The sequence below is a fragment of the Chinchilla lanigera genome, unplaced genomic scaffold (assembly GCF_000276665.1).
Source record: "Chinchilla lanigera isolate Chin_1 unplaced genomic scaffold, ChiLan1.0 scaffold00158, whole genome shotgun sequence".
Classification (NCBI taxonomy): Eukaryota; Metazoa; Chordata; class Mammalia; order Rodentia; family Chinchillidae; genus Chinchilla; species Chinchilla lanigera.
Window position 1 is genome coordinate 782,842 of NW_004955559.1, and position 13,839 is coordinate 796,680.

The 13,839-nt window shown below is 62.0% G+C and overlaps 2 protein-coding genes across 2 annotated transcripts in view; one reads left to right on the top strand and one right to left on the bottom strand.

The window, feature by feature from the left end:
* Kcnc3 (potassium channel, voltage gated Shaw related subfamily C, member 3) lies at positions 1–12,614 on the top strand (the record flags this gene model as incomplete). Its single annotated transcript, XM_013509065.1, is given in 4 exon segments — positions 1–84; positions 3,803–4,910; positions 5,996–6,187; positions 9,699–12,614. Coding segments are annotated over 4 exon segments (1,521 nt in total), but the record flags the coding sequence as incomplete, so codon positions are not given.
* A 999-nt stretch (positions 12,615–13,613) lies between these two features.
* Positions 13,614–13,839, bottom strand: part of Myh14 (myosin, heavy chain 14, non-muscle) — a gene marked incomplete in the record, with an annotated part of 59,628 nt that continues 59,402 nt past the window's right edge. The window contains 1 exon segment of the mRNA XM_013509048.1: positions 13,614–13,839.

The window sequence follows — 13,839 nt, forward strand, 5'->3', positions numbered from 1 at the left end:
GGCGCGGGCGGCACGTGGTGGCGCCGCTGGCAGCCCCGCGTGTGGGCGCTCTTCGAGGACCCCTACTCGTCGCGGGCCGCCAGGGTGAGCCGCTCTCGGGGCCCCTAGCACCCCTCTTCAGGCACCCCCAGACCCTCGGGAGCGCCCCTCCTGGATGCTGTGGGTCCCCAAACTGTACCCTCCTGTCCTTCCAACACATCCTCCTCCCGCCTCAGGTCCCCAAAAGACGTCTCTCCAACCTGCAGCATCTCTGGGGTCTGTCTCAGGCCATCCTAGACCCTTAGAAAGTCCCTCCAGAACATGAACCTCAGGGGCCTTCTCTAAGCAAACCCATCCCCTCCTTTCCTAACCCCCAGAGTTTCCCAGCCCCTCCAAAGGTCTTGTCACCACCCTTGGCTACCTCCACACCGCACAGACCTCTCCCTGGCCGGTTTTTTGGAGCACTCCATCCCCACCAGTATCTCCCTTCGCAGCCTTCCTGCTGCGCCAGGTCCTGTGAGCCTGCCTCCTGCCCTGTCCTCTCCACCTCCTCTATTTTCCCTGGGCCCGGCTCCCAGGAGGCCTCTCCTCTCTCCAGATTCGGGTCTTTTGGTTATTTCCAGCCTCCACCCCCGTCAAAGTCTCCAGAAAGCCCCTGCCCTGGCCGCAGGGCCTCCTGGACCCCTCAGGTCCTCCTGACCCCTTGCTCCTCCACGGTACCAGTCTGAGTCTTGGGGTACCTTCCCTGCCACCCCCTCTGTTCCTGTTCCTTCTTTCTTACCCTATCCACTGTCGTCCCAAGGACTTTCCCCAGAAAGCTGTGTGCTTCCCCCAGCCTTTCACACCCTCCTCCAGTCCCCAGAACACTCTGGAGCTCCATGCGCTCCAGTTTCCTCCAGCATTGCTCTTCCTCGCCCCAGCTTCCCCCTTCCCTCCTTTCAACTGCACACCAACACTCAGTCCCTGGGACTCCCCCTTCCCGAAGTCCCCTTCTCCCTTTCTGGTCTGTGAAGTGACTTTGCCTCCTGCTCCAGAACTCTATCTCTCACCTCCAACATTGGGAACCTCGCTGTGGTCAACAGCCCAGAAACTCAAAATAGCTCCCTTTCTTTCTGCCCTGCCTCAGGACCTTTCCACCTCCCCGTTTTCCTTCGTCCAGCCCCACTCTCTCTTTCTCATGCTCCCCTTCCCAAAACCACAGGACTGGGCCCCGCAGCCGCTTTCCCTCTGCCACAATGATCCAAAACCCGTATTCTAGCCTTCTTTCCTGCAGCCATATCTGCCTGAAAGTCTAGGGTTCCTTCCCAAGCGCCCTCCACCTCTCCCAGAAAACTTTCTTAAGCGCTTATAACTTCCCAGGCTAAGCGGTTGCCCTCCCCCTTGGTTCCCCAAACCTCTTGCTCCTCAACTTCCTCCCAGTCCGGGAGACCCCAGAGGGAGAAAGTGTGGGAAGAGAGAGGGAAGCAGTTCAAAGTAGGGGAATTGGAAAGCGGGGGAAAGCAGACCGATCCAGGGGCCCCCTCCACCCCCCTGGAGGCCCAAACACCCAGAGGAGCCTGTCCGGGCCCCCTCCCCCCACGGTGCCTCGTCCTGGGCCGGGAAGGACGCGGAGCCGCAGTGCCGCATTCGCGCCGGGGGAGGGAGAGAGGGGGTGGGGGCCCGGAGGCACCGCAGAAAGTTTGGTCCCCGGGAAGCGCTGAGTTGGCGAGATTTGGGGTTAAGTGGGGAGGAAGAGGTGCGGAAGGGACGCGGCCCTAGATGCCCCTGAGGCCTGCTAGCGGCACCTCCCCCACGGCCCGGGGCGCCCTTCCCTCCCGTGACCCCATTGAAGGGTGCTAAAGTGAGGGGGAGGGTGGAGGTGGAGTCCTTCGGTGATGGTCTGGCTAGGGGTCCGGGACAGCTACAGAGGTCATTCATTGACTGCACAGATGCTTTTCTAGTGTCTGTGGGGTGCCAAGCACTTTACAGACTCTAAGTAAGATTGCCTGAGAGTCGGGAGCTCTGGCCTGTGCCAAGTGTAGGGTCTGGCCCTACTTTCTCCCTTCCTTGTCATCTTCCCTCCTTACAGGGACTCCATGCCCACCCATCCCTTCTGCCTTTGAGCCTCCTTGGGGAAAGGAATTAAACCGGCCCACTCTGTCAAGCCCTGCAGCTATGCGCTGTGGCGGGTGCCCACCTCTTCCCTGTGCCTTGGGAGGGAAGGAGTTAACGTCGAACTGGTCCCGCGGCCTCTGTCGGGAAGCACAGCTCTGCGGCTGCGCGCTGCCTGCTGGGCTCCAGCCGCGAAAGGGTTAAGACGGTGCCGGGACGCTGCGGCTGCGCACTGCGGCGGGAGCTGTCCGCGGTGCTGTCCGCCGCGCCCCGCCCCCTCGGCCCGGCCGGCCCGCCCCCACTGCGGTGCCGCAGCCTGCCTTGCGCCGGGCCTGGAGGGGGGCGGGGAGCACCGGGCATGCGCTCTGCGTGGCCTCTTGCCTCTTAACCCACTGCAGAGAAACCAAGAGGGTGGCAGAAGGCCCTCGGTGATCACCCCGGTGCACCCCAAGATCCAGGGTTATCTCTGCCTCCAAACTTGACCCTCACTCTTGTCTGCACTTGAGATTAAAAGTTGAGCCCCTCCACTACCCCCGTGGCTCCACTACCCATCTGATTAGAGCCCCCTTCACCCCAGCATCAATTTCTTTCCCTTTCCGAGGAACCCCCCCCCCCATATCTGATAAAACCCATTGCCTCTCCAGGAGCTGACCCCTGGCCTTCCTCCTCCTCAGACTTTGACTTCGCCCCCTCTTCTCCAAGGCTTTGTCAAACCCCAATCCGCTGTGTCACAAGAGTCCTAGTCTTCCCCCACCTCGCAGTGGCCCAGGTTTCCCCAGCCCCTAATTCTCTGACCGTGTGCCTGCCTTCTCTGAGTGTCGGGACCCTTCCTGTCCCCTTTCTGCACCTTAACCCGTCCATTTCATCCCATTCTTCAGGACCTGGACCCCGGCTTCCCCTGCTTTGGCCCCGCCCCTGTCCTGTGTTCCCTGTGCAATCTTCATCCAGCCTCTTCCTTTTCTGGGGCCTGGACACGGGCATTGAGACCCTCAGTATCCCTGATCCCACTAAGTGATGTCCCGTACCCCAGTAACAGCTCAGACCTTCTCTTTTCTTTCTTTTTTTTTTTTATTTTTACTTATACATTTATTCATTCAACACATTTCATGACATCTCCAACACACCCTCATGATATAGGGTCAGACCTTCTTACCGTGTTCTGGGCACGGGGCCAGGCCCTTTGTACGTGCACTTCATTGCATTCTTACAATCCCATGGAAAAGCTTAAGATTCAGAAAGCCTAACCTTGCCCAAGTCTGGCATGTCAAAAGCTGGATTTAAACTCAGGCTTTCCTGCTCTTAACCACCTTGTGGTTCTCCCTCCCCACTGTTTCCCTCCCCTCAACTCCAAGCTGAGCCCCAAAGCTTCTGAGGCATAGGGTGGGTGTGACCATAGTTCCCCTTGGCCGGTTCCATAGCTCGACCCTCGAAGCTGGCCAGGGGGCCCAGGGGAGAGGAGGGTGGAGCAAGGCCTACAAGGCAGAACAGGGGATGAGACTGCGGGTTCCTCTGCCCCATCTGCAAGGGCCAGGTCTTGGCTTGTCTCTGTTGCTTTTGTTGAAGCCAGATGTGATGGAACCACAGGGTCGGGACACCCGGACTCCCCCAGGATTGGGCCCTGGAGGCTGGGAAGAGGGCAGTGGAAGGGTCCTGCCCTTCTGATGGGCAGGATTCGGATTCTGATGGACGCCACACCTCAGTCACCTTTCTCTCTCTCCCGTCCTGCCTGCAGTATGTGGCCTTCGCCTCGCTCTTCTTCATCCTCATTTCCATCACCACCTTCTGCCTGGAGACCCACGAGGGCTTCATCCACATCAGCAACAAGACGGTGACGCAGGCCTCCCCGATCCCTGGGGCCCCGCCGGAGAACATCACGAACGTGGAGGTGGAGACGGAGCCCTTCCTGACCTACGTGGAGGGCGTGTGTGTGGTCTGGTTCACCTTTGAGTTCCTCATGCGAATCACCTTCTGCCCCGACAAGGTGGAGTTTCTCAAGAGCAGCCTCAACATCATCGACTGTGTCGCCATCCTGCCCTTCTACCTGGAGGTGGGCCTCTCAGGCCTCAGCTCCAAGGCCGCCAAGGACGTGCTGGGCTTTTTGCGTGTCGTCCGCTTTGTCCGAATCCTGCGCATCTTCAAGCTGACCCGACACTTCGTGGGGCTGCGGGTGCTGGGCCACACGCTCCGTGCCAGCACCAACGAGTTCCTGCTGCTCATCATCTTCCTGGCCCTGGGGGTGCTCATCTTTGCCACCATGATTTACTATGCTGAGCGCATTGGCGCCGACCCCGATGACATCCTGGGCTCCAACCACACCTACTTCAAGAACATCCCCATTGGCTTCTGGTGGGCTGTTGTCACCATGACGACCCTGGGCTATGGAGACATGTACCCCAAGACCTGGTCTGGGATGCTGGTCGGGGCGCTGTGTGCCCTGGCGGGGGTGCTGACCATCGCCATGCCTGTTCCGGTCATTGTCAACAACTTTGGCATGTACTATTCGCTGGCCATGGCCAAACAGAAGCTGCCCAAGAAGAAGAACAAGCACATCCCCCGGCCCCCCCAGCCTGGCTCGCCCAATTACTGCAAGCCTGACCCACCCCCACCTCCCCCACCCCATCCTCACCACGGCAGCGGTGGCATCAGCCCCCCGCCACCCATCACCCCGCCCTCTGTGGGGGTGACTGTGGCTGGGGCCTACCCGCCGGGGCCCCACACGCACCCTGGGCTGCTCAGGGGGGGCGCGGGGGGACTGGGGATCATGGGGCTGCCTCCTCTGCCGGCCCCCGGCGAGCCCTGCCCGCTGGCTCAGGAGGAAGTGGTTGAAATCAACAGGGCAGGTGAGGCTGGGCATGGGTGTGGGGCAGATGGAGGCCATGGGGGGTTCAGAGACGGGCTGGCTGGCCTCGGCATGGAAGAGGGGGAAGATGACAGACAGGCCAGGGAGGAGGCCCTCACAGCCACAGGGGCGTGGATTTCTCGTCTCTGTGGGGAGCAACAGACCTGAAGCCAAGCCACTCCAGGCCCATTGAGGCAGAGCCACGGCCCGTGTGGTGAGAGGAGCTCAGGGTGAGACGCAGGGTCTCACAGGGACCCTGGTGGCCCACAGGGACACCGGCTCTGCCTGAGGAAGTGCAGAGGGACAAAGGGGAAGGACAGGGGCCAAAGGGCAGCCGGGGTCAGCAGGAGAAGCCAGGAAGTCCTCGCTGTGAGACCAGAGAGGAGAGAGGTGAGGCCGAGAGGCAGGAGATAGAAAGGTGGCTGGGGCAGCAGGGTGCCCAGCAACTCTGGGGAGAGCTTCAGACAGATGTCGCTGAGAGGACGTGAGGTGGGACAGGGGAGGTTGACTCTGTGTCCCGCGTCTGTCCCAGGAGTCTGTGCCTCAGAGGCAGTGGTGTGGGAGGAGGGACGGGTGGGTGGGCCCCACCCCCAGGCCTTAAGTAGGTCAAGGAAAGGAGCTGGGCCACCCGGCCCCCATCTTGTTCCCTCAGCCACTGGCCCAGTTTCACACCCATTAAAAATAGCTCTAGTCAGAGCCTAGGGGACCCCCACCTCCCCCCCTCACCTGTCACCTTCCAGCCCTGCCCAGAGTGCCCTCTCAGCGCCCTAAGCAGCCGCTTCCTCTGCCACGTCCTCCCCCAGCCCCCAGCATCCCGCCCTGGCCAGGCCTGCTCAGGTGGCTTCCCCACAACTCCAGCCCCCAGCTGCACCTTCCTGCATCCTGCCCCAGCCCCCAGCACCCTTCCACCCCACCCGCCTTTCCCCACCCCCCTGTGCCCAGCCCGGGCACCAGCTGCTCAGGACCCTCCCCTGCCCGCCCGACCCCCCAGGACCCTGCCCTGGAATCTTCTCTCCCAGCACCCAGCCTCCTTCAAAGCGCCTTACGCTCTTCTCTGTGTCTCTGTCTGAACCCCTGGGGACGCAGATCCCCGTCCCAATGGCGATCCTGCTGCAGCCGCGCTGGCCCACGAGGACTGCCCCGCCATTGACCAGCCCGCCATGTCCCCAGAGGACAAAAGTCCCATCACCCCTGGAAGCCGGGGCCGCTACAGCCGGGATCGCGCCTGCTTCCTCCTCACCGACTACGCCCCTTCCCCTGACGGCTCCATCCGAAAAGGTGAGGTGCCCTCCATGGGACTCTCTCTCTCTCCCCTGCCCAGGGGAGGGAGGAGAGGGTGGGGGTGGAGGCGCCCGGCTTCCCTTCCCCCTACCCAACCCCAAACTGCCTCCCTCCCAAATCTCCTACCCCAGGCTTCCTCCCCACTGACCCTTCACCTGTCTTTATTCCATGTCCATCCCCCGTCCCCCTTGGCCTCCTCCCCACCCCAGCCACTGGTGCTCCCCCACTGCTCCCCCAAGACTGGCGTAAGCCAGGCCCCCCAAGCTTCTTGCCCGACCTCAACGCCAACGCCGCAGCCTGGATATCCCCCTAGTGGACGAACCCCCTTCCCCCGGGGTAAGTAGCCCCCTCTGCTCCCTCCCGACTCCTCCTCCGTCTCGACTAACCCCTCCCACAACATGCAGCCCCCACTGACCGAGACTCCGCTCCCTCACCTCACCGTGAACAGCTGCACCCCTTCCTGACGCTGACCCCCAGTGCCCGCGGACTCACCCTGTCCTCACCAACCTCCCGAACTAACCCCGCCCTCCCTCCACACCCCGTCCTCACGACTGGTCCCCATCACCATCTGTCCCTGCTCCTCCCGAGTTTGCATTCAGTTAGTAAAGGGGGGTGTGCACCGACGCTTCTGGGTGCAGGATGCGGTGAGGCAGGTGCTGCTGGGAGTTAGGAGCTGAGCATGGGGTTCCATCTGGGCACACCCCGTCCCCCAGGAGCTCCGGGGAGGCAGACAGGTCTAGAGTTACCGGTGAAGGTGACCTGTGCTTGGATGAAGGAAGAGGACTATGCAAGAAGCGGGGTGTCAGGGACAACTTCTGGCGTGCAGGATGGAGAAGCCACCTCCCCGTGATAAGAGGGACCTGTGCATGTGAAGTCTGACAGGCACTTGGCAGGGAGCGGGTCAGGGTGCGGTGAGGTGCCTGGGGAGACCAGCGGTATAAGCTGCAGCCAGGGCGTGGGGATGGGCAGGAGCGGGTGAGAAGTCAAGAGGGGAGGGGGTGGTGTGAAGAGGTCCTTAGCAATGCAAAACCCAGCACTTCTTAAGTACTAGGAAGTTAATGCTCCATGTGATCCTGGCCACACCCCATGGTGCTGGGGATTGAACCCAGGGCCTTGCACCTGTAAGTACTCTACCACTGAGCTACAACCCCACCCTGTACATTTTTTTTTTTTTTTTGAGAAAGTTTCTAGGTTCTCACTGTAGTTTAGGTTGGCCTCAAACTCATGGCAGTCTTCCTGTTTCAGCCTCCCAAATTTTATAATTATAGGCATGGGCCACCACATCCAGCTTTTAAAAATATTTTTTTGAAACAAGGTCTCACCAAGTTGCCCAGGCTGAGCTCAGACTCAATCCTCCTACTTCAGCCTCCTTTAGCTAGGATTACAGATGTGTGCCACCACGCCGCGTAGTAATGAGGCCACAGCTGCAGGCAGTAGGGATTTGACTGTAAGCAAAGGAAGAACCTTCAGCTTTACATCTAGAGCACAGACTGGTAGTAGGGCTCGGAGCTTCCAGCCGGCTGTTTTTATAAATAAAACTTTATTGGGACACAGTCACATTAAGCTACAACAAAGGAGTGGAGTAATTGTGACTGAGGCCATATGGCTCCTATAGCCCAAAGGATTTACTATTTCCCGCTGTACAAGAAAAGCCTGCCAAGCTCTAATTGGAGGAAGCAGCAAGAAAAGTCCTGAGGTGCTGGAGTAGTCTGTAAAAGAAGCAGTCAGGGAAGAGGGGTACAGAGAGAGAGGGGAATAAGATCGTGGGGGTGAGGGGGGATTGATCTTAAATGTAAGGGGAAGCTCTATCTAAGCAAATGTCCATGGGCTCTTTCTGAGGGTCAGACACACCCTAAAAAGACAGCATGGAAAGGTCTCCAGAGAGGCCTCCCTAAGCCCCCAGGTCCTACACAGGCCAGGGAGGGCTTGAGCGGCCTGAGGCCACCGATCAGACTTCTGCTCCTGTCCAGAGTCCGTGCCCCGCCCCCCTTTTCGCACCCCTCCTCCTCCATGGTCATCTCATCCTCCCTCCCTCCTTGGCCCTCCCCCTGCTCGGTCCCCTCCCTGTGGCCCTGGCTTCCCACCCCCGGTCTGAGGGGCCCTGGTGGAGTGGGGGTGGGTGGAACGGAGGTGGGAATGGGGATGAGAGCTGGGGGGTCTGGTGAGGGGTGGGGCGCGGTCCCTGCTTCTCGTGCCTACGATGCCAAAATCCATTCATTGAACTCAAATAATGGCCGGAGCTGATGGGGTGACTGAATTCTCTGCCTGTGTCCAGGACCCTGACCCGTCCCTGCCCTCCCCCCCTTCACCTCTCCTCTTTCCTCCCCAGAAACCCCACCCACACCCCTGCCCTCCCGTCCTGTCCCCATCCCCTCCTCCTGCCCTGTCCCCCTCCCCCAGCCACCCCGGAAGCTCCCTCCATATTTGATGTCTCTGGCCACCCCCATTTCACTGCTCCCCTCCCCCGGAAAACACCAGCGAGGAGGAAGAGATTCCGGCGTTCTCCGTCCCCCCAACAGTGAGGCTGTGTTGGGGGGTTCCCCCACCATCCTCCTCCCTGCCCTGACTCTCTTGTATTTCTGTCCCCAGCTCTTGTCACCGCCTGAGACCTCGCGAGACCCTCGGGTCCCCCCTGCCCCTTTCCCCCAGGTTAGCAATTGGGGATGGTGGGGAGGGGGCGTCCCCAAGAGAGCAGGCCTCAGCCCCCAGGCCCTCTGTCCTCCAGTAGGACCCCCACCTGCACACACGACACAAGGCTGCAGACCTCCAGCTGTACCCCTAGGGCCTTCCCGCCACCTCAGATGCCCATTTCAGCTCTGCCGCGCCACACCGCGTCCTGCCACCCGGACATTGCCCGGAAGCTCCCGGACCCCGGGCCTCGGCCTGGCCTCGCCCCTCCCTCTGCCCTTGGAGTCCGCCTCCGACTCCCCAAGGGCGTCCCCCCTGCTTTGGCTCCGTCCAGCCCTCCTCGCCTGTCCCCGCGACAGGTGGCCCCCAGCCGCCGCTGCCGCCGCCTCAGCTGGCCCCCCAGGCCTCTCCACCGGCTGCTCCCCCACTCGCATTCCACCCAGCCCCTCCCCACGCCCCTGCCGCCCACCATCCCGCCTTGCTGCCCCCCACCTTTGGCCTCAGACGAGGGGACCACGAGGGTGGGGAGGAGGGGTGGCGGTGGGGGAGGGGCGGGAGGCTCGGTGGGCGCCGCCCGCCTGCTAATCCGGAGTCTCTCCCCCTCCCCGTGTCTGCACCTTCCTCGTGGACGCTGACTGACTGTGCGATTTGTTCACTTCTCTCTCCATCTCCTCGGTCCGCTCCGCCCGTCTCTGCCCCTTGCCTGTCTTGTCTCCCTCCCTGTCCCCGTCCTCTGTCTGTCTAACTGTCCCTCACTGCCTTTGTTTCTGGGTGTCTCTCGCCCTCTCCCCCATCTCTCCTCCCTGTGTTGGGTCCCTCCGCGGGACCCTCCCCGCACCCCATCTCCGTGCTCCCTCCCCATGTTTCCGCCCCTCCCCAGGTTACGAGAAATCCCGCAGCCTGAGCAGCATCGCGGGCCTGAGCGGGGTGTCCCTGCGCCTCGCGCCCCTTGCCACCCCCCCTGGCTCTCCCCGGGCCACCCGCCGCGCCCCCCCAACCCTGCCCTCCATCCTCTAGCGCTCCCCTCCCCCCTGTGGGGGGACTCGGGGGTGACCCGGAAGAAGGTCAAAGGAGCTGGGGGTGGGGTGGAGGGGAGAAAGGTGTTTTTTTTTAAAAAAATCAAAAAGTCATTAATAATATGCAACCGAGATGATGACGCCAGCAGACACCCCCGGGCCCCTAGCCCCCCACCTGGGCCCCCAGGATGGAAGGGGAGGGGCCAGATCCCATCCCCCACCTCACTCCCCCACAAAAAGCCTTCTCAGGTCTCCATGAGCCATAGGACACCCTCTCCCATCAAGTCGTGTAAATAAGTCCAAACGACACCAGTTCCATCTTGGGGCACCTACCCTCCACACTCTGCATGCTCCCCAGCCAGACCCCCGCTCCCAAGCCACCTCAGCGGTAATCCGCCAGGGGCTGCATGCGCGAGCTGGAGGGGAGGGGGCCGGAAGCTGTAGGGGTCGGGCTGGTCTTCAAGCCACAGGGGGGGTCCCCGGGCTTCCCGTCCTTCCCCTCAGGGCAACCACCATCCCCCCCCCCGCACACTTCTGAAGAGGAAACCACCTAGGGACGGGGAAGGTGGGGTGTCTCCCAAGCCCAAGCTTTCGGCTGAGGCACAGGGCTGGGCTGCCCACCGCCACTCCCCAGCTTTCCGGAGGATCCGGCTGGTGAATCTCACCCCCAACCCCCCTCCCCCCGGGAGCTGCTTGCCTCTGTGCTCGCTGCATGGACTCAGACCTCCCAACCTAGAGTTCCTGGGAAGATCTGGCCCTGGCCCACAAAATCCCCGCCCCTCCCCTCCATTCCCAGGACATGAGACCTGCATCTGGAATTCCTGAGCTGGGCCCTGGCACCCTGCACCCCGAATCTCCACACACTTCGGGACTTAGCCTCTGCAAACAGATGCTTCCCTGTCCCTCCCACACCCTCCAAGCTCCTCCCCGATTGCCTGGACCGTGTCCCGACTTGCACCTCCAAGCGCTGACCCCTCTCTGCAGCTCAGTTCAGCCTTTGGGATGCTCCAGGTCCCTCCCACAACTCCGACATCTCCTGGACACCCCCAGATCCTCAGGCCTGCTTCCCAAGCCCCCCCCCCCCCAACACCAGACTCGTCCATCCCAGATCCCTTGACGCTAGAACTTCCAAGGCAGGCTCTGCCTGTCTGCAATTCCAGGGAGCCAGACCCCGGCACCCCTCCTTTTGCCCTAGCCCTGGCCACAAGGCCCCTTCCCTGAGACGGTGCCCAAAGGTACCCTCTTCGTGGCCACCAGCCTCCTGGAGTGTCGCACTGGTGCCCTTGCTGGCGGGACAAGATTGCAGGCGGTCCGAGGAGGAGCACCTGTTTCAAACGTTTCCTCTTGAACGCACACATTTTGCACATCGAGCTGGTGAACCGGGTAGCGCTCCTTGGTCGGGGCATCATCGTTAAGATTCCAAGTGTTTCCATTTGAGGCGGTCCCAGAATGGTCACAGAGGCTTCGGCCGGCTGGAGGGACACTGGAAAGTCTCGGCCCGGGAAACTGCGACGGGGGCTGGCGCCCCTCACCCGGCCGCCACGCTCGCGCTCGCCCGCGGGTGGAAAGCCGTCCCTCACACCCCATCCAGGCTCAAGGATGCGCTACCTCCCCGGCCCAGAGGCCACGCCGGTCCCAGAATCCTTAGCGGACCCCCCCTTTTGGAGCTGGGGGCCGTGGAATCAGCACCCTCCCTCCCTCCGCTCCCACGGCCTCAGGGACACCCTCGCGCCCACCCAAGGGTGGGTGGGGGGCGTCACTGAGCACAATTCTCGATGCAACGATTCCTATGCAAGGGGCATTTTGAGTCCCCCCAGCCTCCCCTCGGCCCCTAAGCCCTGGTGAATCGGGGTGAGGGGCGGGGAGGGTAATGGTGGGGCAGGGTAAAGGGCTAGGGGCTCCAGACACCAGGGTACGGGGTGGGGACTGATCATATTGCCAAAGGGTTCAACTTCTTTAAACAGCCCCCAGTTTCCCCTGACCCTCACACAAAGCAGAACAGGGCGGGGAAAGGGGTGAGTCTTTCCCCCAAGGGTACTGACCCCTTCCCAGCGGCTCCCCCTGCTCGCCAATCCGCCACACGTACCCAGCTTTTTAGTTCAGCTTTAAGAAAATAACCACCATCATAAACATCTACAAAACGTGACTTACTTCCTGTCCCTCCCCATCCCCCAGGTCAACAAACAGTGTGGGATCGGGGAGGGAGAGCGAGCTGAAGGGACTGCCTCCAAGTCCCGCTCCTTTTCTCCTCGGCCGCCAGGGTGCCTGCAACTACACGCATGCGCTGCATGACGCGCGCCCCCCACTCGCATGTCGCGCCCCTCCTGCGCTCCGGGAACGCACGGACACGGGGCATGGGGCGGGGCGATCGGGGAGGAAGGAATGGCGGGGGGTCGAGCTCAGCGGCTCCCCCTCCCCAACACACACACAGCAATAAGTTTCTCTCACTCGAAAGTGGGCGGGGTGGGCCTGGCCTGTGGGGGGGGACAAGGGGCGCTCTCAGGGATGGGGGCGGGGTCCGGAGGTGTGGGAGGGGAGGTCTACAAATCGTCCAACTCTGGTGCTAACGGCGGGTCTTCTCAGTCCACCCGCAGGGCCGGGAGGGAGGGGTCGGCAGGCCCCTCCCCCCAAGCCTCCCCCACGCCCACCCAGGGTGCATGAACCGCCCAATGCAGAAGCTGCCGCATGTCACCCGCCCTCCTCAAAGAAAAGTGTCAGGCCCCCTTTCCCACCCACCCTCTCACTCCCCATCAAAATAAAAGTTTCCTTTTCATTTAAAAGTTGCCTCCTGTCTGTGGGCTGAGAAGCGGGTAAGGGGCACACAGAGGGGCTGGGACATCAGGAGTAAGAGTGGTATGAAATGGTAAGGAGTCTGGCGCGAGGGCGCAAACCAGTAATCCCAGCACTCCCGGAGGCTGAGGCAGGACGATCGCACGTTCATACCTAGCCTGGGCAACTTAGTGACTTAGCAAGATCCTGGCTCAAAGTAGAAAAGCAGGGCTGGGGTTGTAGCTCAGTGCGAAGACCCTTGGTTCAATCCCCAGTACCAGTACTGCGCCTGGGGAGTGGCAAGGGGTAGATTTTGAGTCATTGACACCCCCGCTGGGGCGAGTCCCTCTCCCAGTTCCCTCCACGACAAACGCCAAACCCGTCAGCCCTGAGACGTGTGGGAGGGAAGGGTCCGGGGAATCTGGGCCTCTACAGACAGAGAGCCGGTCCTGCCCGAGGGGCGGGTAGTGGCCCTGAGTCCCTAGCGTGGGTTGGGGCGGGACACCCAACCCACTGTACCACTGACCCCGACCTCCCTCCCTGGGTTCGAATCCTGGTTCAACTTCTTGCCAGCCCTGTGTCTCGGACAAGTGGCTCGGCCTCTGCGATCCTGCTTCTGTTACCCCAAAAGGGCGGGGGAGGAGTATGATCACCCCTCCCTTTCACTGAACGCCCAGCGCCGGGCGCTGTTCCAGGTCCTGCGGAGCAGCGACATCCTGCCTCCAAGGTGCGGAGGGCAGGGACCAACGCCACCCCATTAGCAAAACCCCAGGCGCCGTCGTGTGTTTCCGGCAAAGCCTGGACGGTTGGCTTGAGTGCAGCCACCTCCCGGCGCTCGCTGTTTAGCTGAGGGCGAGGGGCGATGCCACAAGGCTCAGTTTCCCCATCTGTACAATGGAGGGAACGCCTCGCGGCCACAGGAGACCCGCACTAAGCTGCGATCAGAACCAGCAGCCCCCGCCCCTACCCCATCAGTGCCCGCACCCCTCAGGAACACACGCAGCCGCAGCCAGGTCCACTCGGGTTGGAGTTTATTTCGCCGGCGCCTGAAGGACGCGCGGGTGGGGAGCCGCCCCCACCACCCTCTGGGCCACCCCGGCTTCAAGTGACAGGGCCCCCATCTTCGCGTCCCGTGCTGGGGCCCGCAGCGGCCCGGAGGTCTCAGGGAGCTCGGGGTGGGGTCGCCGGTGGTCGAAAATGCCAGAGGGCAGCGTCGTCTCCAAAGTGCAAGAAGCC